At 40.7% G+C, this 27193-nt stretch overlaps 1 protein-coding gene across 2 annotated transcripts; it reads left to right on the top strand.

Annotated features, from left to right (window-relative positions):
• Positions 1-222: 222 nt before the first annotated feature.
• Positions 223-26017, top strand: oprm1 (opioid receptor, mu 1). Of its 2 annotated transcripts, none has more exons than XM_023993512.2 (3): positions 223-670; positions 21109-21476; positions 22277-26017. In XM_023993512.2, exons 1-3 carry the CDS (start codon positions 426-428, stop codon positions 22819-22821), a joined length of 1158 nt encoding a protein of 385 aa, XP_023849280.1. In that variant the 5' UTR covers positions 223-425; the 3' UTR covers positions 22822-26017. The 2 variants fall into 2 exon arrangements, with proteins under 2 accessions (XP_023849280.1, XP_023849281.1); XM_023993513.2 differs by having other exon boundaries at positions 224-670; positions 21109-21464.
• The last annotated feature ends 1176 nt before the right edge of the window (positions 26018-27193 follow it).

The following is a 27193-nucleotide window of genomic DNA, read 5'->3' as shown; positions in this document are numbered from 1 at the left end:
ATATTGCAGTTATATTGCACTCTAACTACAGTTATACTGCTGTGTACTGCAGTTATACTGCACTCTGATTGAAATATTTTTTCGTAAGGGCTGAGTTTGAAAATGTATGCAGTCTACTGTAGCGCAATATTGTTAAATAATTCTAAAGGCTAATGCTTCGCTATAGGCAATTACCGCATTCTAACGCCAGTGCCTCGGGGTTGGTTCATGGAGTGACGTCATTTTGCTTGATAAATTGAGAAAACGCAATAGGGGGAACTGGTAATATGCATTTATGTTTCATCCACGTCCCATAACTCGTGCGTAAGGGTACTTGGTGTGACACAAAAACGTCTTAAAACTCACACCGTGCAGCCTTGAACGTGAGAGAATCGTTGCGAGATTTCTTGTCCTGAGCGCCTCAGCCGGGACAGCTTCAGCTGACCATGGAAAGCGGTGGCAACACGTCGAACAATCCGTACCATTTCTCAAATTTGGCCATGATGAACAATAGTGTTTTTTGTCGGAACTTCAGCGATAACATGAGTTTGGATGCCAAATGTGAGAGAACAGACAACCTGGCCAAAGATTCGACACCAGTGATCATCGCGATTATAATCACGACTCTTTACTCTATTGTGTGTGTGCTTGGTCTGGTGGGAAACGTGCTCGTCATGTATGTCATTATCAGGTAAGATATCAACAACTAATCCCAGGTTTTATAGCCTACACTGCCCTGACACTATTGTTCTGATGCATGGTAAATCCGATTCTAGGTTAGATTAGTAGTATGTGTACATTTCATAGTTTAATAGACAAATTAACTGACAGTAACCCGCCATAAAAGGGGATACCATGAGGAACCATATTCTGTGGTAAATTGAAAGAAACAGGTTGTTGATAGACGAATATGGCACCATGCTCAATAATTATTCTGAACAGAGCACGTGAAAGAATTCCACCGGGAGTTAGGCGCACGTAAATCATGATATTGACCAGTAAATGGCTACATTATTCAGCCTGTAATTAAAGGGAATTCATTGCAACTACAGTATGTGCTGAAAGCCATCATAAAACAAATGTATTGCAAATGTAATGTATTTTATATAGCCTAGTCACAACTGACTGCTGTTAAAGATAGCATTTTATTGCAACCACAGACAACTGCAGTGCCTCGAACGGTCAGAAATGAACGCGTTTGGACTCGGCTATAACTCAATGGATTTCCAGACCCCGGTGGAGTCACCACAATAATATTAACTGTCATAGAAACCATTGATGTGGGACCATTGATTGGCGGACATTGGCTACATATGATTTTGACATAATTTGTTATTATTGGTACTTAACTCTCATAAACACTTTACTTTGAAAACATGTAAAGATATATTTTGAGGAGCATATGCATAGTGTTGCAGTGTACAGTGAAATACTTAAGCTCCGAGCTCCAACAGTTCAGGTGTGAATGAAACAATAAAAAAACAATAATAATATATACAGTACCAGTCAAAAGTTTGGACACACCTACTCATTCAAGGGATTTTCTTTATTTTTATGATTTTCTACATTGTAGAATAATAGTGAAGACATCAAAACTATGAAATAACATCTATGCAATAACATCTATGGAATCATGTAGTAACCAAAAAAGTGTTAAACAAAGTAAAATATATTTATATTTGAGATTCATGAGGTACCTGGAGTTACCTGGAATGCATTTCAATTAACAGGTGTGCCTTGTTAAAAGTTAATTTGTGGAATTTCTTTCCTTCTTAATGCGTTTCAGCCAATCAGTTGTGTTGTGACAAGGTAGGGAAGGTATACAGAAGATAGCCCTATTTGGTAAAAGACCAAGTCCATATTATGGCAAGGACAGCTCAAATAAGCAACGAGAAATGACAGTCCATCATTACTTTAATACATGAAGGTCAGTCAATGCGGAAAATTTCAAGAACTTTGAAAGTTTCTTCAAGTGCAGTCGTAAAAGCCATCAACCACTATGATTAAACTGGCTCTCATGATGACCACCACAGGAATGGAAGACCCAGAGATATCTCTGCTGCAGAGGATAAGTTCTTTATAGTTAACAGCCTCTGAAATTGCAGCCCAAATCTCCTCACAGAGTTCAAGTAACAAACACATCTCAACATCAACTGTTCAGAGGAGACTGGGTCAATCAGGCCTACATGGTCGAATTGCTGAAAATAAACCACTAATAAAGGATACCAATAAGAAGAAGAGACTTGCTTGGGCCAAGAAACACGAGCAATGGACATTAGACCAGTGAAAATCTGTCCTTTGGTCTGATGAATCCACATTTGAGATTTTGGGTTCCAACCGCCGTGTCTTTGTGAGATGCAGAGTAGGTGAACAGATGGTCTCTGCATGTGTGGTTCCCACCGTGAAGCATTGAGGAGGAGGTGTGATGGTGTGGGCGTGCTTTGCTGGTGACACTGTCAGTAATTTATTTAGAATTCAAGGCACACTTAACCAGCATGGCTACCAAAGCATTCTGCAGTGATAAGCCATCCCATCTGGTTTGCGCTTAGTGGGACTATAATTTGTTTTCAAAAGGACACAACACACCTACAAGCTGTGTAAGGGCTATTTGACCAAGAAGGAGAGTGATGGAGTGCTGCATCAGATGACCTGGCCTCCACAATTACCCAACCTCAACCCAATCGAGATGAGTTGGACTGCAGATTGAAGGAAAAGCAGCCAACAAGTGCTCAGCATATGTGGGAACTCCTTCAAGACTGTTGGAAAAGCATTCCAGGTGAAGCTGATTGAGAGAATGCCAAGAGTGAATGGGCGAGACAAAATATTTAAGTTCCTTTCAACGGGTGTCACGAGAATTATGTTCTCAATGTTCATAACCCAAATCAATTAACTACTCAGTCTGCAACCCAGAATTTGTAAGATACTGGTCGAATGAAACAGACGGAGGCCCCAGCTATGATAGTCAAAATGTTTATTCACGAGAGCGCTGGTTAGTTGTACAAAACCATTCATTTTATACTGGCTTCTTACACACATACTTTCACACACACAGACTCCTTACGCACATACTTCCACACAAACAGTAGGTATCCTGCGCACATACTGTCTCCCTACCCAGCCGACATAGATTACAGAGACCGTGAGAAGCACTCCCCGTCCTCCCCCAAGATTGGGGAGGCCGTGAGACCAAATCTCTCAGTGGCCCCTAGCCAAGGTCGGCACCGAATTTTGCTCAGACAGTCTGTGTTTAAGATACTGTAGAGACATATTGTTTTACTGACTAAAACTACACACATCATTAATTATAACTTTATGATTCTAATCAATTTCATACAATTATATGGTTTCAGGGTAGAGTATTCGAATCATTAATTTAAACATATAAATCCAATTAACAACAGGGTATGGTAGTAAGTGCCAAGAGGCATCGGTTTGAGTGTGTCAAGAACTGCAAAGATGCTTGGTTTTTCACGCTCAACTGTTTCGCTTGTGTATCAAGAATGGTCCACCACCCAAAGGACATCCAGCCAAGTCCAGGGGGGGATTAGGCAGGAAGGGGTGGGAAGCAGGTAGCTGACTAGTGTTCTCTCGATGGTGCTCCTGTTGAACACTGTGAGGGCCCTCTGGGACAGGCCAAATTTATTCAGCCTCCTGAGGTTAAAAAGTCGCTGTTGTGCCTTATTCACCACGTGTTTATGTGGTTTGACCATTTCAGCTCCTCGGAGATGTGTATGCCGAGGAACTTGACTCTTTTTTTTTTTCACCCCAATTTCGTGGTATCCAATTGGTAGTTACAGTGTTGTCTCATCGCTGCAACTCCCGTTTGGACTCGTGAGAGCCAAAGGTTGAGAGCCGTGCGTCCTCCGAAACACAACCCAGCCGAGCCGCACTGCTTCTTGACACAATGCCCGCTTAACCTCGGAAGCCAACCGCACCAATGTGTCGGAGGAAACACTGTACACCTGGCGACCGTGTCAGCTTGCATTGCGCCCGGTCCGCCACAGGAGTCGCTAGAGCGCGATGGGACAAGGACATCCCTGCCGGCCAAATCCTGGACTTGAACCAGGATCTCTAGTGGCACAGCGGTGCCTTAGACCACTGCGCCACTCGGGAGGCCTAAACTTTACATTTTTGACCGTCTTCACGGCGGCCCCGTTGGTGAGTATGGGGGCGTGCTCAGCTGGTTCGTCCTGAAATCAACAATTAGTTCCTTTGCTTTGCTGATGTTGAGGGAGAGGTTGGTTACCTGGCACCAGTAGGCCTACCTGGCACCGGTAGGCCGTCTCGTCGTTGTTGGTAATCAGGCCTACTACTGTCGTGACGTCAGCGAACTTGATGATGAAGTTGGAACTGTGTGAGGCCATGTAGTCGTGGGTATACAGGGAGTACAGCAGGGGACTGGGGATGCACCTTTGTGGGGCCCCCATGTTGAGGATCAGTATGGAGGAGGTAATGTTGCCTACCTTCACTACCTGGGGGCGGCCCATCCGGAAGTCCAGGACCCAGTTGCATAGGAAGGAGTTCAGTCCCAGGGCTGTGAGTTTTGTGGTGAGCTTAGAGAGCACTATGGTATTGAAGGCAGAGCTGTAGTCGATGAAGAGCATCCTCACATATGCATCCCTATTGTCCAGGTGGGTGAGAGCAGTGTGCAAGGCAATGGCGATTGCGTCGTCCTTGGATCTGTTGGGGCAGTAGGCAAATTGGCGAGGGTCGAGTGTGTCAGGGAGGGAGAAGGTGATGTAGTTTTTGACTAGCCTTTCAAAGTACTTCATGATGACGGAAGTGAGTGCTACGGGTCAGTAGTCATTCAGTTCAGTTACTTTCCCTTTCTTGGGCAGGGGATGATAGTTGACATCTTGAAGCAGGTGGGGATAACGGCCTGAGCTAGAGAGGGATGGAAAATGTCAGAAACACAACAAAGCCTTGAATCATTGGAGCATCGCCATTCCCCAGCCAAAATCCCAAAAGGTCAAGGTCAACCGTAAATCAACGATGTTACTCAGAAATGTCTTCCTCAGCCGGGGGTGTTTGTAGTAGGATTAGTAGTACATCAGCATTCGCCTGCTTCATTTATTCTTTGATGAATAAGAGGATGTGATGACCAACTGATCTCTGCTGATGACATACAGTAGTCTAAGAGTCCTGGGTCGAGTTCAGTCTTATTCAGACGTACCTGAACTTGTTCAATAAGAATACAGATATTAGTTATCCACAATACAAGTTTCGGTATGGTTTTCCCCCCATATTGCCACTCTTCACTGCTTCACTATGACCCTGAGGCATGTAAGCTACTGTAAGCACAACCGCGAGAGTCAACTCCCTTGGGGAATTCAGAATACACTCACAAAGTCCTCCATCTAACCCAATGCACTGGTGTAGCCAATGATGTATATTAACCCTGGATTGCTTAGAAGCCACCGGTCGGCCATATTGGCACTTACCAGTAGGAGCAGTCCTCCATAGGAATTATTAATGGGATTTTACAGTATTTCAATTAAATTTTTGAATGACATGTATTTAAGTATTGTTTTGTTGTAGTGGGGACAGTAATGTTAGTAATCTCTCAAAATTATACATTTAAAAAAATATATTTGGGCTTTTCTTTTTTTTAATGTTTAGCTCACAAAATATAATTTAAATGTTTGCATTAAGGTTACATTAATAAATGCATTTCTATAGCTTCCAAAATATTTTTTACAATGATGGCACAATGAGTGCCAAGATTGAGACACGGTGTCTCAGCTTCTCACAGCCTCATGGCAAAATGTGTAGAATAGCAGGAAATTAGCTCAGCAGGATATAATAGCAGGAAATTAGCTCAGGTATTCTTGAATGTCGGGACAATCCTTTGTCTGGCATTGAAACCTTATTTTTATAGTTGACATTTTTTATTTTGTTGCATTATTTGAGCTTAACGTTTACATTTAGGGGCATTTTATAAAATAAAATATTTGTTTGGGGAATTTTCTAAATACTTTCACATACAAAATATTATTAATTTACATTTGATTCCTAAAAGTTGTGTTCAGAGATTTGATTTACTCTGTCAGATTGGTCTAAAATCCTAAATGAATCAGCTATACCATAAGGACCCCTTATTCATGTCCTCATTACATGTAGTGCGACAGGACCACTCTTAGTCTGTGAAGTTTTCTACTTTTGACAAACAATATTGGAATCACCATGGTCACAACCATAAACTGTCACTCCATCTTCCAGATATATTAAAATAGAATATACAGTGGGGAGAACAAGTATTTGACACACTGCCGATTTTACAGGTTTTCCTACTTACAAAGCATGTAGAGGTCTGTAATTTTTATCATAGGTACACTTCAACTGCGAGAGACGGAATCTAAAACAAAAATCCAGAAAATCACATTGTATGATTTTTAAGTAATTCATTAGCATTTTATTGCATGACATAAGTATTTGATCACTTACTAACCAGTAAGAATTCCGGCTCTCACAGACCTGTTAGTTTTTCTTTAAGAAGCCCTCCTGTTCTCCACTCATTATCTGTATTAACTGCACCTGTTTGATCTCGTACTGTAATAAAGACACCTGTCCACACACTCAATCAAACAGACTCCAACCTCTCCACAATGGCCAAGACCAGAGAGCTGTGTAAGGACATCAGGGATAAAATTGTAGACCTGCACAAGGCTGGGATGGGCTACAGGACAATAGGCAAGCAGCTTGGTGAGAAGGCAACAACTGTTGGCGCAATTATTAGAAAATGGAAGAAGTTCAAGATGACGGTCAATCACCCTCGGTCTGGGGCTCCATGCAAGATCTCACCTCGTGGGCATCATGATCATGAGGAAGGTGAGGGATCAGCCCAGAACTACACGGCAGGACCTGGTCAATGACCTGAAGAGAGCTGGGACCACAGTCTCAAAGAAAACCATTAGTAGCACACTACGCCGTCATGAATTAAAATCCTGCAGCGCAAGCCAGCGCATGTCCAGGCCCGTCTGAAGTTTGCCAATGACCATCTGGATGATCCAGAGGAGGAATGGGAGAAGGTCATGTGGTCTGATGAGACAAAAATTGAGCTTTTTGGTCTAAACTCCACTCGCCGTGTTTGGAGGAAGAAGATGGATGAGTACAACCCCAAGAACACCATCCCAACCGTGAAGCATGGAGGTGGAAACATCATTCTTTGGGGATGCTTTTCTGCAAAGGGGACAGGACGACTGCACCATATTGAGGGGAGGATGGATGGGGCCATGTATCGCGAGATCTTGGCCAACAACCTCCTTCCCTCAGTAAGAGCATTGAAGATGGGTCGTGGCTGGGTCTTCCAGCATGACAACGACCCGAAACACACAGCCAGGGCAACTAAGGAGTGGCTCCGTAAAAAGCATAACAAAGATCCTGGAGTGGCCTAGCCAGTCTCCAGACCTGAACCCAATAGAAAATCTCTGGAGGGAGCTGAAAGTCCGTATTGCCAAGAAACAGCCCCGAAACCTGAAGGATCTGGAGAAGGTCTGTATGGAGGAGTGGGCCAAAATCCCTGCTGCAGTGTGTGCAAACCTGGTCAAGAACTACAGGAAACGTAGGATCTCTGTAATTGCAAACAAAAGTTTCTGTACCAAATATTAAATTCTGCTTTTTTGACGTATCAAATACTTATGTCATGCAATAAAATGCAAATTAATTACTTAAAAATCATACAATGTGATTTTCTGGATTTTTGTTTTAGATTCCGTCTCTCAAAGTTGAAGTGTACCTATGATAAAAATGACAGATGCAAAATCGGCAGTGTCTCAAATACTTGTTCTCCCCACTGTACATTTTGGTTAAAATTTGTTACATTTAATTAGGTTTTAGAGTTATAAAGCAAAAAAATTGAAAAAAGTTATAAAGCAAAAAATTGAATGAAGAAGAAAAAGCTATTTTTGTCAACTCCGTAAAACATTAACTCCGTCAGATTTTTGGTTATGTTTTCATTTGGGGATTCTCAAAATAGTAATTTTCCATATTTTACAAATGTTTGTATTGAACTTTTATTTTTAGAGGCAAAAATATGTCTGCTTTGAGTATCTGTTGTCAACTCCATCACTGATGGCTAACCCCCGGTCTGCAATATATGCTTAAACAATTGTAGTATTTCCTGTGCTAGACCTAAGGGATAATGTTTGCTGTATAAATGTTGTTTTATGTTCTAAATGTAGAAAATTATGGCAAAATGCTAACGAAATTAGCCCTGGAGGATTTAATAGTGCTATAAAACAAAACAAAACAAAAAAAAGTTTGCACATTTGTATTTGTATTAAATAGCTCATGTTAGAATTAAACAATCAATGCCTTTAAACATTTGTTGGACAATAATTGTGTCACGATCGTCGTAGTGAGGAGAAGAAGTGGACCAAGGCGCAGCGTGTGAGAAATACATCTTCCTTCCTTTAATTTTGATGACGAAGACGTAACACGAAAAGAAACACTCTTACAAAAAACMAACAAAACAAACAAACGTGAAGCTATGAACGTAGTGCACACACAGGCTACAAACGTATAACATAGACAATTACCCACAAACACCTAAAGCCTATGGCTGCCTTAAATATGGCTCCCAATCAGAGACAACAATAACCAGCTGTCTCTGATTGAGAACCAAATCAGGCAACCATAGACTTTTCTAAACACCTACACTGAACACAACCCCATACATACTACAAAACCCCCTAAACAATACACACACCCTAAACTAGAGACGGAGTTGACATAAATCCAGTTAGTTGCAATTTATATATTTTTTAAAGTCTTTCCTTTACATGGTGTGATAGCTGATACCTTGCTCGGACATTGCGGGGAGCCTTGCGAAACTGCACTAAGCCACTGCACCAATGAGCACTGCGTGTTGAACTGATATTCATTATGATAAAACATTTTTTTAAGACAATTAGCTTTGCTCATAACTCGTGCAAATCTTGCATTGACATCAATGCATGATTTACGCAAAATCAAGCTAATCATTCCCATCTCAAAACTGGATCCTTCCTAAGTACAGACCAACCCAAACTATCTTAAATGAATATACCTTTTTAACCTTTCTTGGTCTTTGCTGAGTGTCAGCACCTACATGGTGGATAACGTTCATGCCATTAGCAACGACACCTGACCCACCCACAAGCTTCCACCAGATCAGTGCTTACATCCAGGAACTCTCACAAGCACAAACAAATGACAAGTTGTGTCACCCACAGAATGATATCTGCACGCTCATGTGATAAATCAATTCTAGAACTGCAGGAAACCGCAGGGGAAATAGTGCAGAGTGCTGTTTGTTGTCATGGAGACACCCATGCGTTCTCTCCGACCATCCCTTCCCCCAGTCAGCCTACCTGCAAGAGCAGAGCGTGTTTCCTATCTTACAGTACAATAAATCATCACGTCTGATCCATTCCCGTAATTGTTGTTAACACTTACATTTTTGGGTCACAAACAATGCATTCAAGATGGACCTGTACCCTTCATGGCCATATGTTTGTTCATTGATTAACAAAAAGGTGGCTAGTGTCAGGCTAGTGCTTGTTTTTTATCATAATTTTGTACAATGTGCAAAGCTCGGTGAGATAAGGAAATTGATTCAGGGTACAATTTCCCTCCTATGCACAAACAAAATTATATTGATTAATAAAGATGTATCATTTTATTTGTCCTCTTATCACAGGCTGCCTAATACAGCAGGTCCAATTCATTTATTATATAAAGGAGGGTTCTGAGCTAAGGGATACATAATAAATAAATAAAAACATTAGCTTTCTTTTTCTCTAAGTGTTCCCTGATCGATCACTCAACATCATTCAACAACCCTTTAGTAATAAAATCTCTCCTTTCTTGTTTCATGATGTTAGTAGGTTTCATAAGCCACTTCAAAGATTACTCGCCATGTGCTGGAGGTCCTGTGGGGATAACTACGGTTTTAGAAACGTGTTTGAATAGGCTCAACACAGTACTCTAAGCAGAAATACTACTCTCAGAAAATACAGGTTAATACTACAATCCTAGAAAAAAAGTTATATCTAGAACCAACAAGGGTTCTTCGGCTGTCCCTATAGGAGAACCCATTGAAGAACCCTGTTTGGTTCCAGGTAGAAGCCTTTTGGTTCCAGGTAGAACCCTTTTTAGTTCCATGTAGAACCCTCTGTGGAAAGGGTTCTACATGGAACTAAAAACGGTTCTCCAATGGGGACAGCCAAAGAACCCTTTTGGAATGCTTTTTTCTAAGAGTTTAGTAGTTCCATCCTCTCAAACTCCAGGAAATAACATGCATATGATTGATGTCCTTTGTAACTCAGCCTCCTATGGATCCCCAACAGGCAGTTTATGACACATTGTGTTACACTCAATATGTTGGCTCTCCTTATGATTAACTCCTGAGATCTATTGACAGGATGTAGCATGCTGTGTGATTCCTTACACATTTGGTTTCCTGGGCACTGCCCTTATTCTCATACTCAATGACTTTCCATCTTTATTAAGGGAGATTAATAATATTGGTCTTGAACAGTGCTTGACTTGATCTGAAATAGGTACCATTACTCATTTTGGGTGCCATTTGTATTTAGGTGCAGGAGCTTCATAATCCTTTTGAGATAATATTCTAGAAGCGGAACAGGAGATCAAGCAGTAGACAATTTGAGGTGTCAGTACTCAGCTCCGGTGAGCTCCTGCCCAAGTCAAGCACTGGTCTTGAAAGGTCATCAGTGGTGAACAATTTTATGTCCACCATTGCCTCCCTCCCATAGGAATGTCTTTCTTCAAGGTAAGATGAGGACAAGAATAGGCCTGTTCCTGAACAGTAAACATTTATTCACAGTATGATTGATAGTAGCTTTGTCAATGAATGCATTACTCATGTAGATATTTTTTTTGCCTCCACTCATTATATACTCTTGTCTTTGTTCTATCTGCCACTCAAAGGATTATAATTCAGTGTAGGAGATGGAGCAAAACATGTCACACTACAGAAAAAAAATAGTTTATAATCAGACTCATTACTGCTTTCTTTGGCTCCTATATTAACAGTGGCTTTAGTGATGATGTTTTTTGACAGAACATGTCTTTGACTGTTTGACATTTCCAACTGAATAACGTATTGTCCTTTTGACAAAGATTTTCTGTTTTAAAATGCTGGATAAAGGAAAGACGTCAGAGTATACATTGCCCACTTTACATTTTAATATTCATTAGAAGTTTAACTTGTTTGTACCAAAGGAACTCAACTCAAGTGTTTCCTGTACCATTATATAGGTGTGGTCCTATAGGCATTTGGGAAATTGATTTCAATTGAAATMATTAAAGAGGGCCATGTTGAAAAACAATCTTGGAGAAACACTGTCTCGGCCTGAATGTAATGGAATGATGTATCAGGAGAAGATAATCACAAAGTCAGAGGACATGTTCTGGTTGTTCCTTAGCAACAAGCCTTCATTGCTATAGGCTACTCTGCTGCTCTGTTTCTGCGGTTATACTAGGTTACCATTCATGTCATTAATTTCCTAAAATCCTCAAATGTTTTGTATACAGGCTTACGATGCCATAGTGAGTTGCTGTGTATATTTATTGCCTATAAACACAATCTAGATGTTTTCATAGTGARGACATAAATTGTACTAGTGTGGCTCTGAGGATGGAGCTGTCCGTGAAAAGGCATGTTTACGCCTACTCTATGTCTACTGTCACTATGCATGTGCATTAGGCCTTACAACACGCCATGCACAAAAGCCTTGTGTCAGTGGTGAACATCCCAAAGTATTTGCGAATTTGTTCCACTAGACATCCTCTGCTGGCGCTGAGGAATCAGAAAAGACAGCCGGCTGCGCAGGGATATCTGCTCTATTTGATTCGAGGTAACTGCCACCTTTGTGATCATGTCTGCCAGCCAAGCGGACCATCACACTCAGTAATTCCAGAGGCAGCTGCCATGAGGCAGCTGAAGTGTTTTAGTGTTAAGCTGCTGTCTGTCTTTATCAGATGCTTTGATGACTGTGCTCCCTCTTTCATAGTGAACTAGTCTCTGCTAACTATAGACAGCGCTGATGGAGGAGGCCTCCTTCCCTTTACTCCCTCCTACACACTCCCCTACTYGACGGCAGGTAGTCCAGCGGTTAAGAATGTTGGGCCAGTAACTGAAAGGTCGCTAGTTTGAATCCCTGAGCCAACTAGGTTAAAAACTGTTGTTGTTCCTTTGTACAAGGCACTTAACCCGAATTGCTCCTGTAAGTTGCCAGTAGTGGTGCGTGGGTAAAATRACTGMGGAGGAAAAGCCGMGAAAAAAGCCATATTACAACCTATGTGTTGGGATAATAACCTGTCAGTTCATTTGCGACCATGATAGGTAGGCCTAAGGCAGAGACAATAAGAAGACAGTGGCAGAATAAATTCAACCACACCTTTGTTTCATCACAAAACCTGAGAGCAACATCTATCCGGTAGAGTCCACGAAGGATATTGCATGTAACAAACAGTTACATGACCTACCGCATGGTCAAGCAAGTTAATGTTTCGGACATTTTGGGGCGACTAAACAACTATTGATTTAGAACCACAGAGAGTTACCGCAAGTCACAAAGAAAACAGGAGCTGCCTCCACTATTCCAGCACCATTTCAACTTCAACATTTCAACATCATCAAATCATCTATGCATAGTCTTTTACAGTGACAACTAAAAGATACCAAAAACAATGTAGTCCAATCAACGTAAGCTAAATATGATGTGGCTGTCCATGGTTTTGATTTCTCTGTGTATGTGTGTGTGTGTGTGTGTGTGTTCGTGCAAGTAGAAAAAAACATGTTGACTCACCCTACTTGTAGAGAAACGCCAATGCCGTCCTCCTCTCTTTCCTGTTGATGAAACGGTCTATGACTTTGTCATACAGTACACACTTGTATTTGGAAGAAACCTGCTAAACATGTATGTGACCAATAAAATTTGATTTGATTTTAAACCCTAAATCCTCAACTAAATCTTGTAATGAATAATGTGGAAATTGAGCAAGTTGAGGAGACTAAACTGCTTTGAGTAACTCTGGATGTTATGGTCTAAACATATTGATGCAACAGTAGCCGAGATCGGATAATAAAGCTCTACTCTTCTTTCTTGACATTGARATCAACAAAAAAACTCCTACAGGCCTGAGTTTTGTCACACCTGGACTACTGCCCAGGCATATGGTCAAGTGCCACAAAGAGGGACATAGGCTAATTACAGTTGGCCCAGAACAGAGCAGCACAACTGGCCCTTAAATATACATGGAGAGCTAACATCYATGACATGCATGTCAATCTCTCCTGGCTCAATGTAGAGGATAGATTGGCTGAATCACTACTTGTCTTTGTGAGGTATTGACATGTTGAAAGCACCGAGCTGTCTATTCAAACGACTAGAACACAGCTCAGACACCCATGCATACCCCACAAGACATGCCACAAGGGGTCTCTTCACAGTCCCCYAGTCCAGAACAGACTCTGGTAAACAAACAGTACTACACAGAGCCATGATTACATGGAACTCTATTCCACATCAAGTAACTCATGCATGCAGTAAAATCTGATTTAAAAAACAGATAAAACTACACCTTATGGAACAAAGATGACTGTGACGAGACACACACAGGCACACACACACAATGCAGGAGACACATTTTGGTTGAGTGCAACTGACTAGGTGTCCTCCTTTCCCTTTCACATTGTAATATTGTTGTATGGTGGTATTATATATTTTATATTGTAGATATGTAGTGGCGTAATAAAGTTATATGATGTGCTGTTTGATTTTTTAGTTTTTTTGTGTGATGTAAGTGCCTCTATGTTTATACCCCAGGAATACTAGCTGCTGCCCTATATTATTTTCCCTTATATTGGGAGCCATCTTTTCAGTTTATCTCACTGGAACTGTTAGGTAATCATAATTTTTTTGTCAGGGAGACTCAAGCTTCACAGAGAAGACAGACATGATCAGCAATTCACCCCAGCTGTGTTTTATGGTCTTGTTATASACAGTGATTTTGTGTTCCAGAATGTGCAATACAAAACACCCTGCTCCTGGCTCTTCCTGTGCTTTTTCACTGATGACATCAACCTAAACACCTCAGAAACATCCATCAGACACAGACTGTGCATTAGCAGACAATGTTATGCTTAAAGGTCAAGGCATCCAGCTCCGTGTTTACATCCATGGCTTATGRACAATGCATTACTCCATGCTCAAACTGCAAACATAGCTGACATAAAAGGAGTTATCTTTTAAAGTAAAATAGTTTAATTTATTTTGGCATACATGTCCGACTGTAAACCCTGCGGATGTCAGCTCAAGTGTAAATTACCTTTAAGTGTAATTTTTTCTGARTTGTCTGGAAAGACCAATGCAGATCCAAATGCGACTTCTGCAGTAGAGKGAGAAAGAGAGAGAGAGCAAGAGAGAGAGAGAAATGGTATCATTTATGCTGCCGTTCTTTGCTTTTCACGAGAGTGGTGCGTGTAGCTTATTGTTGTGGTTGGCCAATCATAAGTCATCAAAACAGCAATAGGCTACAGTCATAGAGCCTTCGTTTGGGGCAAAAGTTGGGAGATATCTACTCAATGGAAGATGAAATGAAAAGGATGTAATTAAAAGTTAAAGGTAGGCTGCTACTTTATATTCTGAATTGAGTTGTAGTTTGTAACTGTGTAGGATGAGAAAGTGTGTGCAGCCTCAATTAGCCTAGTTAGCTAGCTAGCTATCCTTTTTTTTTTTACCTCTTTTTCTACCCAATTTCATCCAATTGATAGTTAGTCTTGTCTCATCGCTGCAACTCCCGGACTCGGGAGAGGCGAAGGTCGAGAGCCGTGCATCCTCCAAAACACAACCCAGCCAAGCCGCTCTGCTTCTTGCCACAATGCCGCTTAATCCGGAAGCCAGCCGCACCAATGTGTCAGAGGAAACACCATAACTGTAACGATTGTCGTCCTCGTCTGATGAGTAATATGAAGGATCGGACCAAAATGCAGCATTGTAAGTGTCCATGATCATTTATTATATCAGAACACGAAAAATACAAAATAACAAAGTGAATGACAGAAATGAAAATCGAAACAGTTCTGTATGGTGAAACCACAGACACAGAAAACAACCACCCACAAACAAAAGTGGGAAAACCGGCTACCTAAGTATGGTTCTCAATCAGAGACAACGATTGACAGCTGCCTCTGATTGGGAACCATACCAGGCCTAAACATAGAAATAAAACACCTAGACATACACCATAGAATACCCACCCACATCACACCCTGAKCAAACAAYAAATAGAAACATACAAAGCAATCTACGGTCAGGGCGTGACTGTAACCTGGCGACCGTGTCAGCGTGCATTGCGCCCGGCCTGKCACAGGAGTTGCTAGTGCGCAATGGGACAAGAACATCCCTGCCGGCCAAACCCTCCCCTAACCCGGACAATGCTGGGCCAATTGTGCGCCGCCCCATGGGTCTCCCGGTCGCGGCCCAGCTGCGACAGAGCCTGGACTCGAACCAGGATCTCTAGTGGCACAGCCATAGACCACTGCGCTATTCGYGAGGCCCTTAGCTAGCTATCTTAACTACCATTGCCCGAGTTGATGCAGTCAAGACAGGTACTAAGTAATCATATTGGATGATAAGTAACCTAGCTACAGTATGGCAGCTATTAGTCTACTTTAGTGGAAGTCGGCTTGCTTGGTTGCCGTCTCTCATCTCTCCCTCCCTCCTCCCTGTTCCTGTGTRACTCYCTCACACTCACAGTAGCCTAGTCACACAGCACGGCCCCTGCTAGAGCATCACCTCTCTCTATCTATCTCCTCTCCCTCGCGCTGTATCAGRTCTGGTTAATAAAGTAGCTTACAAAATGAAGTTTCTGCTGCTTCCCTCACTCGGCTCAGGTCTGGATCCGGCCAGGTCTATACGGAACTGGTCTAGTTGACCTCGGGTCCATTTGGGACGGGTCTCTATATTTAAAAAAATATTGATGCATATCGGGTCCGGATGGTAAAYCCCCATGTCCATTTCGGAACGGATCCAACTTTTTGGACCAGTGAAAGCCTCTAGTACGTTAGTGCATTCGTGCGTTAGTCAAATGCGATATTTCAGACAGAACTGGATCGATTTTGCCTAAATGTGGGTAAATGTTGCGTCTTGCATTAGAGATCTGGCATTTATAAAATTACACTGATTTGCCAAATGGTGGCGCTAAAACAAGAGATTGAAAATGCTTACTTTGAAAGGGCATGCTCCTTACCCCGTTTGACTAAAAGTCATGAKATTTGGTACATAGGTCCTTCTCCTCATAAGGAACACATTTGCCTCAGGGACCCATAACGTCGGCCATGATGCATTTTTTGAAAAACACTTAAAGTGCTACTCTTCTGACACTGAATTACCAATCTGCACAAAACTTGATATGTGGCAACTATGGACAAAGGTCTCAACACAATTTTTGCCCAGACTAGTATCTTAAACAACATGGCCGCTATGGATCAATAAACATTCCGTGGGCGTGGTATGGTACATAAATGGATATAAATCAGTCAAGGATATCGGTATTGTAACAACATTTGGTACACATGTTATAAACACTGTCAAGATTTATCATATGCAAGAAAATTAATATCGATCACACGGTGGCGCTATAGCAGGCACATGTTTATATCTCTTGATCTGTTTGACTGTTTGGTGAAATTTGGAAAGCCTAAGTATCAAATGTAATTTAGAATATTTTACTTTGAAAGGCATAATTTACATTAATTCAATTGCAACAGTCATGGTCCCCTGCAGATTTTTTCGTAGCTCCCGGTTTGTTCCAYGGACGTCCCCAAGGGCGTTTTTAGAACATTGTGTCATGGTCRCCTGGAGTTTTTTTTCTACTTGCTGAAAATACAATAAATCTACAACTATTGTAGTTGCTGTATTTTTACAGCTAAATTCAGGTGTTATTGGACAGTATGCTGATTACTTGGGACACAACCTTACTTGGGATTTAAACTCACAACCTCAAAGTTGCTAGCTATCTGAAGTTCCTGCTGCACCACCAGGTCTGTGGACATAACGGATATTGGCTAGACTACATTTTTGCACTTTGCTTTCTAGAAAATGACAGTATGCTGCTGTATTCTTATTTAAATTACTGCAAAACCTTGTACTGTGACCACAATTGTGACTCAGCTTTCAATGGAATTTGAAGTCATAACCTCGCTAGAAACATGAAATGTCCTCTTGCAGTGCAGCTACACCACCAGATCTGTGAGCATGAAAGAGATATGGCCACAGACTTATTGTCAAGAAAACATTTCTCCTCTTTGCTAAAAGCTTCCCAGAATCAAGTAAATAATTGTCCAATTATCARGTAACATCAACGTAAAACTAGAAATGCTCAAGGACAATTGACGTAGAGCAGGGCTCTCRAATTCTGTTCCTGGAGAGCTACCATCCTGTAGGTTTTCWGTCCAACCCTAATCTAGCGCACCTGATTCTAATATTTGGAAGATTGATAAACGGAATCTGGGCCCGGTTTCCCAAAAGCATCTTAAGGCTAAGTTCATCGTTAGAACCTGCGTAGGAGTATCATTAAATCTCGGAGCTGTTTCCCAAAACCATCTTTGCTAACGTTGCGCTTGAAAACGCTCAGAAGATRTCCACTAAATATAAAATGACATGGTTTATCTGTCTCTCTGTGACTGCCGAAAACTTCAGAATAAAGTTGACTACACATACATACAAAGGTGTAATGTCTTTGCACAATTGATACAAACAAGCAACGTATAAAAAAACGAGATGACTGCAAATATAAATACAGTTGGCTATAGGCATTTAATGTTAAATTGAGTTCTATTTTGCTACTTGTAGGCTACTGTCTGTAATTTGTGTCAATATATTTCATGATGTATTCTTATTTAAATTGCATTGTGCGCAATGGTGTGCCAAATCGGCGATTTAGTACAGTTTTATCAGGTAAGCATTAAAATAAGATCACTCAATATTTTCAGCAGTAGGTGGTAACATCTCTATAGGAGTTGATCCGTCGTCATTGTTGTGAAATAATMATAATATTAAGGAAAGATTTGAATGGAGAAAGCTGATCCGAGAGCAGCACTCCCTTTCCTATCAGTATCGATACACGCTCCAACGACGCACTTAGTGACCGTTCTCTCTCAGGACACTTGTTTTGGGAAACACATGTTACATCTTCTGCCGTTGTAGGAAAGATGCATTAAGCAGAACACTTGTAAGCGTAAGTTCCATCACTTCGGGAAACTGGGCCCAGGTTAGTTATAACTGGGGTGGGAGTGAAAACCTACAGGAGTGTAGCTCTCCAGGAACAGGGTTGAAGAGTCCTGACGTAGAGTATACATTATTTGGGAATTTGAACTTGCCATGTCTTGGTTGAGAGTGCATCAATGTTTCTGCAGTGCCACCAGGCTCATACTAATTGCTTGGAACATACTGTATATTAACACACTGAAAAAAATATGGGTATGGTTAGGGTACACTACAGTGTTGTTACCTGGGGTACAAAAACGTCAAAGTTACACTTCACAGGTACACATATGAACTCCATGGTACAGATTGGTACCTTGTAGGTATAATGGGACATTTTTCTACCCAATATTTTGAATATAAGGCACGATCATCACTCCGGTTTGAAATATAGGTGGGGGAGGGACAATGTACTGGTGGGGCTCGTTAGCATAGTTGGGGACTTGGTCAAATATGTGTGTATTTGTGGAAGTGTTTGACGGTTATGCCGATAAAAGTAGAGCGTCTCCTTTAACGTTGACTGTTCTGCAAACTTTGTAAGATAATGTGTCAGTAATGAGCTGCACTGTGAAGAGGTTATTGTGCATTTGCCAGTAACTTAATGGCAACTTGTGAATTTGTCAGTTCACAACTGGAAAGTAATTGTCAGCAAGTTATTGTAAAAGTCATAATGACTTACTGGCAAAATGTTGCCAGTAACCTACAGGACACTTGCTGCCAATAGCAATCTTGCCAGTAACGTACTGTGCCTTTACTGACTCTTCTGTTGACAACATGCATATCACTTGCTGATTGGCAGCATACTGTAACAGCAGCAGCCTATCACAAMATTGCAAGTTTGGCTTAAACTAAATTCCAATTCCTAATTTTCCGGTCTTGAAAATAATWAAAATAAAACTGGGAATTTCTGTGTACATTGGGCTGATTCTGATCCGAGTTAAGCGAGCGTAAATGGAACYAAATTCCCTTTTCCTGCACTATTCTCTCTATGGGTATTCTGACCTTGAATTTAAGCATGAAAATAGCGTACTATTCACCCGCTATTCGTTCTGGGGTGGAGCTTGAATAAATAAAGGTGTGGCGGAGGTGTGTCTACAGATACACCATATTCTAACCTTGACTTAATTCCCTAATAATTCCACCTCTTTTACGAGCGAGAAAACCATTAATAAGGTTGAGCGAACCTACCGGTTCCAAGTGGAAAAAACATCTACTTCGTTTTTTMGGGATATAAATAACACCATTCTCCATGCACTGTATTTTAGAACTTGACAAAAGCTACTGTAGGTAAATTAGTAAWCCATTTGGATAAGGGAATTGTAAATATAACCAACAATTATTTTTMATCTATTTTACCTTATAATCGCTGGAAACAAATGTGAAACCAGTCATATGGCAGCAAACTGAAGCATATCYACATATCAACTTTCCCACAGTTTATGAAACGCTGTGCCATTATGCAGAATGTTTATTGTACGGCAGGGATGGGCACTCTCGATTGTCMTAAATAGGCTACCTATAATGTGAAACGTGTGAAAATGTGTTTTTGGAACACTTCACATGTGAAAAAGTGTTCTTTAAATGGTTCCCATCTGGTATATGAACTCACAATCTCTGGATTAAAGGTAAACTGATCTTTCTGCTGCGCCACAAAGTCTGCTGCAGGCACCTGAGCYTTCATTACCTATAATACATACTGTATCTGTACTTAGCAAATGTGTACCATCTGCAGTGGTATCAGTTATTCTGACTCTTCTCTTATCATTKATTTAATTTACTTCAGCAATTTGAGGGTTTTCTGTATAGTTGTCTAATGTTGMMGAGGAATATTATTCTGTTTTAATGTTACTCCTGAATCACTATGAKAAATGTAATTGTTTTTTCATGAGTGTAGTTTTAACAAGGCTGAGATTTATTTTGAAGTGCAAAGTGTTGGAATGCAGGTCAAATCAGTTATTAACACAGACATGGTGGCGTAGCAGGATATTGGAACCAAGAACCAAGAGTTTGTGAGTTCAAATCCTAGATAATGATATGTTAAATAATAATGACTGTATAAACATACATAATGTATTCTTGTGTGTCAAATATGTAAGTAGGAAATGCTCTATGTTAAAAGCAGGGTGTGTATTGTAAAGATTCTTGTTTGCAGGTCATTACCTGTGAAGTGTTCTGATTTCACATGTAGAACTATCATGTGGCTTTTCTCTAAGGGAAAGAATGTTTCAACAGACCACTAAATGACGTTTCCATGATAATCTGTTTATTTAACATTATTTGAGTACTTTAACAGACATGTGCAACTGTTGTATTACATTTGAGTCATTTAGCAGATGCTCTAATCCAGAGCAATTTAACAGMAGTGAGTGCATACATTTTCAMACTTTTTTTTAGCACTGGTACCCCGTGGGAATCGAACCCACAACCCTGGTGTTGCACATATAGAGTCTCAGAATCTGTCTAGCTGCTTGTGTACATTTTTATAATCTCCCATGACATGCAATGCAATAGTATAAGCCTAGTAAGTAACTCTCCGTAAAGAGAAATTGGATTATAATTAATTGACAGTTGTGTATGTGTGTCAATACACCATCCATCTGTATGTTTCTAATATCAATTCCTTATAAATCCATTGCAATATTTTGTAATCCTGTTCTGGTAGGCATGACTTGACTGAGAAACTGAGACACAGTGGTAAGARGTTGCCATGAACGGCAGAGTGAACCAAAGATATTTCTGAGTCTACCTTTAAATGGTTTTCCGATAGACGAGTTGCTGTCCAGATTATTTGTTTTCTGATAAGCACACCCTAATTTGGTCTCTTAATTTTTATTTTTGTATGTTGTCTTTCCAGATACACTAAAATGAAGACCGCCACAAATATCTACATCTTCAACCTGGCCTTGGCTGATGCACTAGCCACCAGTACGCTGCCCTTCCAGAGTGTCAACTTCCTGATGGGGACCTGGCCGTTTGGAGACGTGCTGTGCAAGATAGTGATATCTATCGATTACTACAACATGTTCACCAGTATTTTCACCTTGACTACAATGAGTATTGACCGTTACATTGCAGTGTGCCACCCCGTCAAGGCCTTAGACTTCCGCACGCCCCGTAACGCGAAGATTGTCAACGTGTGCAACTGGATCCTGTCCTCTGCCATCGGTCTGCCTGTCATGTTCACCGCCTTAACTACTGTAACCGATAATGGCAAGTACGACAGTACGTTTCCCCATGCTGTTTTTCTTTTATCCTCAATTWTAGATATCCTATCCGTAATGTTCGTGAGCATACCACAGCAGCGAGAGTAACAATTATGTTTGATAGTTATTTCTGTGAAGTGAACGGAAAGCCAACGGAATTGAAGCACTTTGCTGTTCTACGCATGGTCTGGGTCTGTCATAGAGGGAAATGGAGTGCCACGTTAGCTATGAAGCATGTTTTTATTATCATATAATAAGAACACTTTCAGATCCTTTATTTAGGTTTACATGTGACACAAACTCATTAAATTATGTTTTGCAAGCGTTCATCCCTAATTGGTCTTAATGTAGGCCTCCAAATCTATTCATCAATATTATGCTTTAAAGATGGTATATATGGCCATAGACTAGCAGCTACCACCATGTATAATCTTCAGAAAGTTTGTGCATAATTGCAGTAGTAGTAGTGGGATAGAAACTTGTCACCAAAATTGGTGATGTGTGATTCCTGAATTAGGTTTTCAAGTGCCTGTCAAAATCGTCTTAGCTCTTGTTATTGGTTAGAGGAGAATAGATAGTGTTATTTGCAGTCTCATGATGAAAATATATCTGATGTCAGCCTGAGGAATACAAGCAGTCAGCACAAGCTTGTTTAACAAACGAAAACAACTGACTTTTATGGTTATCATTTGAGCAATGCTTTGGGGCCTATATACTGTAGTTTTATTTATCTGTGAAAAATACTCCTGTGAAGCGCTTGCTTTCCTCATATGCTACATTCGTTCAACTGTGTCTTGTACTCAATCTTCACATTTTCAGGAATCATCGACTGCACTTTGATCTTCCCCCACCCATCCTGGTACTGGGAGAATCTTCTGAAGATCTGCGTCTTCATCTTTGCCTTCATCATCCCCGTCCTCATCATCACCGTGTGCTATGGGCTAATGATCTTGCGCCTGAAGAGCGTGCGCATGTTGTCCGGCTCCAAGGAGAAGGACCGCAACCTGCGCCGCATCACCCGTATGGTCCTGGTGGTGGTGGCCGTCTTCATCATCTGCTGGACGCCCATCCACATCTACGTTATCATCAAAGCCCTTATCAACATCCCCAACTCCCTGCTGCAGTCCGTCACCTGGCACTTCTGCATCGCGCTGGGCTACACCAACAGCTGCCTGAATCCGGTCCTCTACGCCTTCCTGGARGAGAACTTCAAACGCTGCTTCCGCGAGTTCTGCATCCCCTTGAATCCTTCGATGCTGGAGCTGCAGAATTCTTCTCGTACCCGCCACCACCACCACCACCAGCACCAGCGCGAGCAGCACTCCAGCGCCAACACGGTGGAGAGGTCCAATCAACAGGTATGACTAGGTATGGAGATGTTGTCGTTAGACTCGCGCTGCCAGCCCAACGACGACATGAGCTCGGAAGTCACCCAGGTAACCACGGTGCTCTGACACAAAGCTCTGACACGTAATGCGCCAAGATGCTGAAATGCAACGTGGCATGAGCATCAATGTTACTGTCGCCTCTTTCTGGCAAGGCTGACAAATATTTGAATGTAGAATAGCGCTCAGCGTAAGGCTTTCTGTCAGGTAGCATTATTAAAATGTTGAACTTTGGGCTGAACACTGAAATGAACCAACATCAGCTGTTATGTATACAGTAGGCTATCCTTTTAGACTGGCATACTGAACTTACTGAAAATTATAAATTGGCCATGTTTTGAAGTTGTACGTTGTTTGTTTACAATTACATTATTGTTTGTTTCAAGAGTCAATGGCTATATATCATTAATTTAAAAGTCAGAAAATGGATGTAGCCTACCAATCACAGACTGCAGCTTTAAAGCTGTGTATAGCTGCTTTTATATACTATATGATCTGTGCTAAATTGTTATGTATTGTATGTGTATGTGAATTGCCTTTAATGTAGCCCTGCAAAATATCCAAACTGAAAGAGAMWWAAAAAAWAAAYAAAGAAGATTACATTTAGTTATTATCAGATATTGTATTGAATACTGTTTYTCATTTTTAACAGGGCTTGGCAGACAACTTGCTCACCTGCAAAATGTTCCATCAACATGATAATGCTGCTTTATCAACGTCAAGTAACTGAAATATTTATTGATATTTAAAACGGATATATTACAGTGCGGAGTTTACGGAGATGAAGTCCTAACCATTGGGTTGTGGCAGACCTGGGTTCAAATACATGCTTAATTAAAGACATGCTCCAGAACTTTGGTGACTACTATTTTTTAAACRTCTCAGTTTGGGCTGGATTTGCAAATGTGTAGTTCATAAATGCATAATCCATKATCTATGAGCAGAAGTACTGTTTTACGTCAGTTAGCCACGAAATCCTTAGTTTGAAAGGGGCTATTTTCTGAAAGCTGTGCTTCGCCTTGTTCCCTACATTTTCACCCGCGTGGGCCWGCCCCCTAGCATTTCAAGTTTCAGCCAATGAGCTTCAACCCCTCACCATATGAGTGACAGCTAGCAAGACGCATGTGATTCACCCACAGCAGAGCAGAGGGAAACAGCAATGACGTCGTGCACATATTTGCACATATGTGACATAGTGCAGAATTTTCAGGAAAACTATTTTGGCTCGTGAGCGCTACTTTCAGAAGTACTGGCTAAAAAGTATAGAAAAGTACTGGAGAATCTCTTTAAGTATTTTTATTTTAAATACTTACAGTACACTGAATAAAAATATAAACGCAACACGTAAAGTGGTGATCCCAGAAATGTTCCATATGCACAAAAAACGTATTTCTCTAAAATGTTGTGCAAAAATGTGTTTACATCCCTGTTAGTGAGCATTTCTCCTTTGCCAAGATGATCCATCCACCTGACAGGTGRGGCATATCAAGAAGCTAAAATAGCATACTCAGTACACAGGTGCACCTTGTGCTGGGGAAAATAAAAGGCCACTCTAACATTTGCAATTTTGTCAAACACCACAATGCCACAGATGTCTCAAGTTTTGAGGGAGTTTGCAATTGGCATGCTGCCTGCAGGAATGTCCACCAAAGCTMTTGCCAGAGAATTGAATATTCATTTCTCTACCATAAGCCGCCTCCAACTTCATTTTAGAGAATTTGGCAGTAMGTCCAACCGGCCTGAGAACCGCAGACCACATGTATGGTGTCGTGTGGGCGAGCAGTTTGCTGATGTCAACGTTGTGAAAAAAGTGCCCCATGGTGGCGGTGAGGTTATGGTATGGGCAGGCATAAGCTACAGACAACTAACACAATTACATTTTATTGATGGAAATTTGAATGRAAAGAGATACCGTGACGAGACAATGAGGCCCATTCATCCGCCGCCATCACCTCATGTTTCAGCATGATAATGCACAGCACCATATCGCAAGGATCTATACACAATACCCGGAAGCTGAAAATGTCCCAGTTCTTCCATGACCTGCATACTCACCAGTCATGTCACTCATTGAGCATGTTTGGGATGTTCTGGATRAACTTGTACGACAGCGTGRTCCAGTTCACTCCAATATCCAGAAACTTCGCACAGCCATTTGAAACACAAGCATTTCGCTACACCCGCAATAGCKTCTGCTAAACACGTGTYTGTGACCAATACAATTTGATTTGATTTGAAGAGGAGTGGGACAACAATCCACAGGCCACAATCAACAGCCTGATCAAGTCTATGCGAAGGAGATATGTCACGCTGCATGAGGCAAATCATGGTCACAACAGATACTGACTGGTTTTCTGATCCATGCCCCTACCTTATTTTTAAAGGTAACTGTGACCAACAGATGCATATTTGTATTCCCAGTCATGTGAAATCCATAGGTTATGGCCTAATTAATTAATTTCAATTTCCTGATTTCATTATATGAACTGTAACTCAGCCAAATCTTTAAAATTGTTGCATGTCYCGTTTATATTTTTGTACAGTATATTTTCGGTGTATTTCAGTATTTTTAAATAATGGGACTGAATCAACTACTTATATTTGTAAAAACAATAAATGTTTACTTTGAAATGTATGTGAAAGTAATTTAAATCCCTTAAATAGCATTTGGACCCAGGTTGGAACTTGCTTGTACTTGCTTGATATATTTATATATTATTAAAATATATATATATATATGTCAGTCCGTTCAATGATTTTAGAAAGTATGTGTAGATAGGGATGCCGTCGGGCTTTGTCAGCTGTATATTATGGTATTATTTTCAAGTTGTATATGATGGTATCATTATGCCTGTGTATCTTTTCAGGGATAAGACAATATACTGTACCATAGACTAACATGTACATGTGACTTTGTATTTTACAAAATCTCTGATTTGTCTTATAACAGTGGATGCTTTTATTGTTACCATGGTGAACATTGTACTTTCTAAATGATTGTTGTAAATTTGAAACTGCGTATGTGATTTTCACTCAAATATCTAAAAMGATAAATATGCATGATACTACATTTTACATAAAGTTGTTAATCAGCAAATGTTGTTTTTCTAAATATACTTCAATTCTGAATTTTGAATGTTTTTGTAAGTAGTCAAATAAACCATTATCTATCAAACACTGTAATSAATATTACCTTTACCACAATATTGAATCTATGTGTAGCCTATTTGTTGCTACCATTTTATCCAACAAATGTTCAATAGACCTCCACACCTTCTCTCTCTGTAATGCAGCAAAAAAGGTTTTGGTTGAGATGGACTGCATCAAGCACTTTAGATTTCATATGACTGAAAAATCAGTTTTCCCCATCTGATCCACTTGTCATGTCAAAGTTGTAAAACCATTTGACATTGTGACTTGGCATCACATTCGGTATCAACAGGCCAATGTGTCATGCATGTTTTATGTGTAAAGGCCACAATTTGAGACAGCATTTTATAAGGTAAGAATTATTGATTCAGAGTATAGCATTGTGTGTGATGTCAGTCTCTCCTCTTCTCTTCCATTACAGGAGAGCTAGCCTGGGAACAAAATTAACCCCGGAAAGCAGCAGCTGTTTTCAGTTATTGCCAGGCTGTTTATTACCCGACATGGGACCACCGGCTGTAGAGGGGCTATAATTTGATTCTGTAATACTTTGAAATCAAATATTTCATGCCCATTGTACACTGTTCTCTGCAGTGTTACCTAAGGGAAATTAAATTTGAGTCAGCTTTTGTGTTTGGATTAAGAAAAGATATAGATCCATCGTTAAAGTAAAATCAATGCATTTCTTTACAGTCATTTGCAGTGCTAATTGATTTGCCATGCATTCCTTAGACTTTTGTAGTGGCCATAAAAAGTTAGCAAATGAAAAATGAAATCTGATAATCTGAATAATGCATGGTTATGACTATTTATGAGAGGTATATGTATTTACAATTTACAAATACACCACCATGGCAGTTTACCAATACATTATTACACAGGAGTGTAATGCCATCAGACTAGAGGAAGTGACTGAATTAGGCCTAAATATTGGATTCTATTAGTTGTCACTTGTCAGTCTGAATAGCCTTGTCGAGTTGAATGATAATGAAGGTTGTTACGCTTGCCCTTRCATTAATATGACATGGTCTGCTGCAGACCTTATCCCAGAATGCCAACTCTGTCAAGTTTTAACAGAATCAAAGAGGTGGGCTCCTATTTCATTAGGATGCCAATGCCTGTGTGACGGGGAGAAGATAGACTCTGTGGAGTTGGGAGCTGTGTGGTAGGTGATATGAGTGATCATTTCAGTTGACTATCAAGC

The sequence above is a fragment of the Salvelinus sp. IW2-2015 genome, linkage group LG8 (assembly GCF_002910315.2).
Source record: "Salvelinus sp. IW2-2015 linkage group LG8, ASM291031v2, whole genome shotgun sequence".
Classification (NCBI taxonomy): domain Eukaryota; kingdom Metazoa; phylum Chordata; class Actinopteri; order Salmoniformes; family Salmonidae; genus Salvelinus; species Salvelinus sp. IW2-2015.
The sequence above is the reverse complement of the archived record's forward strand: the minus strand, read 5'-3'. Positions and strand labels throughout refer to the sequence as shown.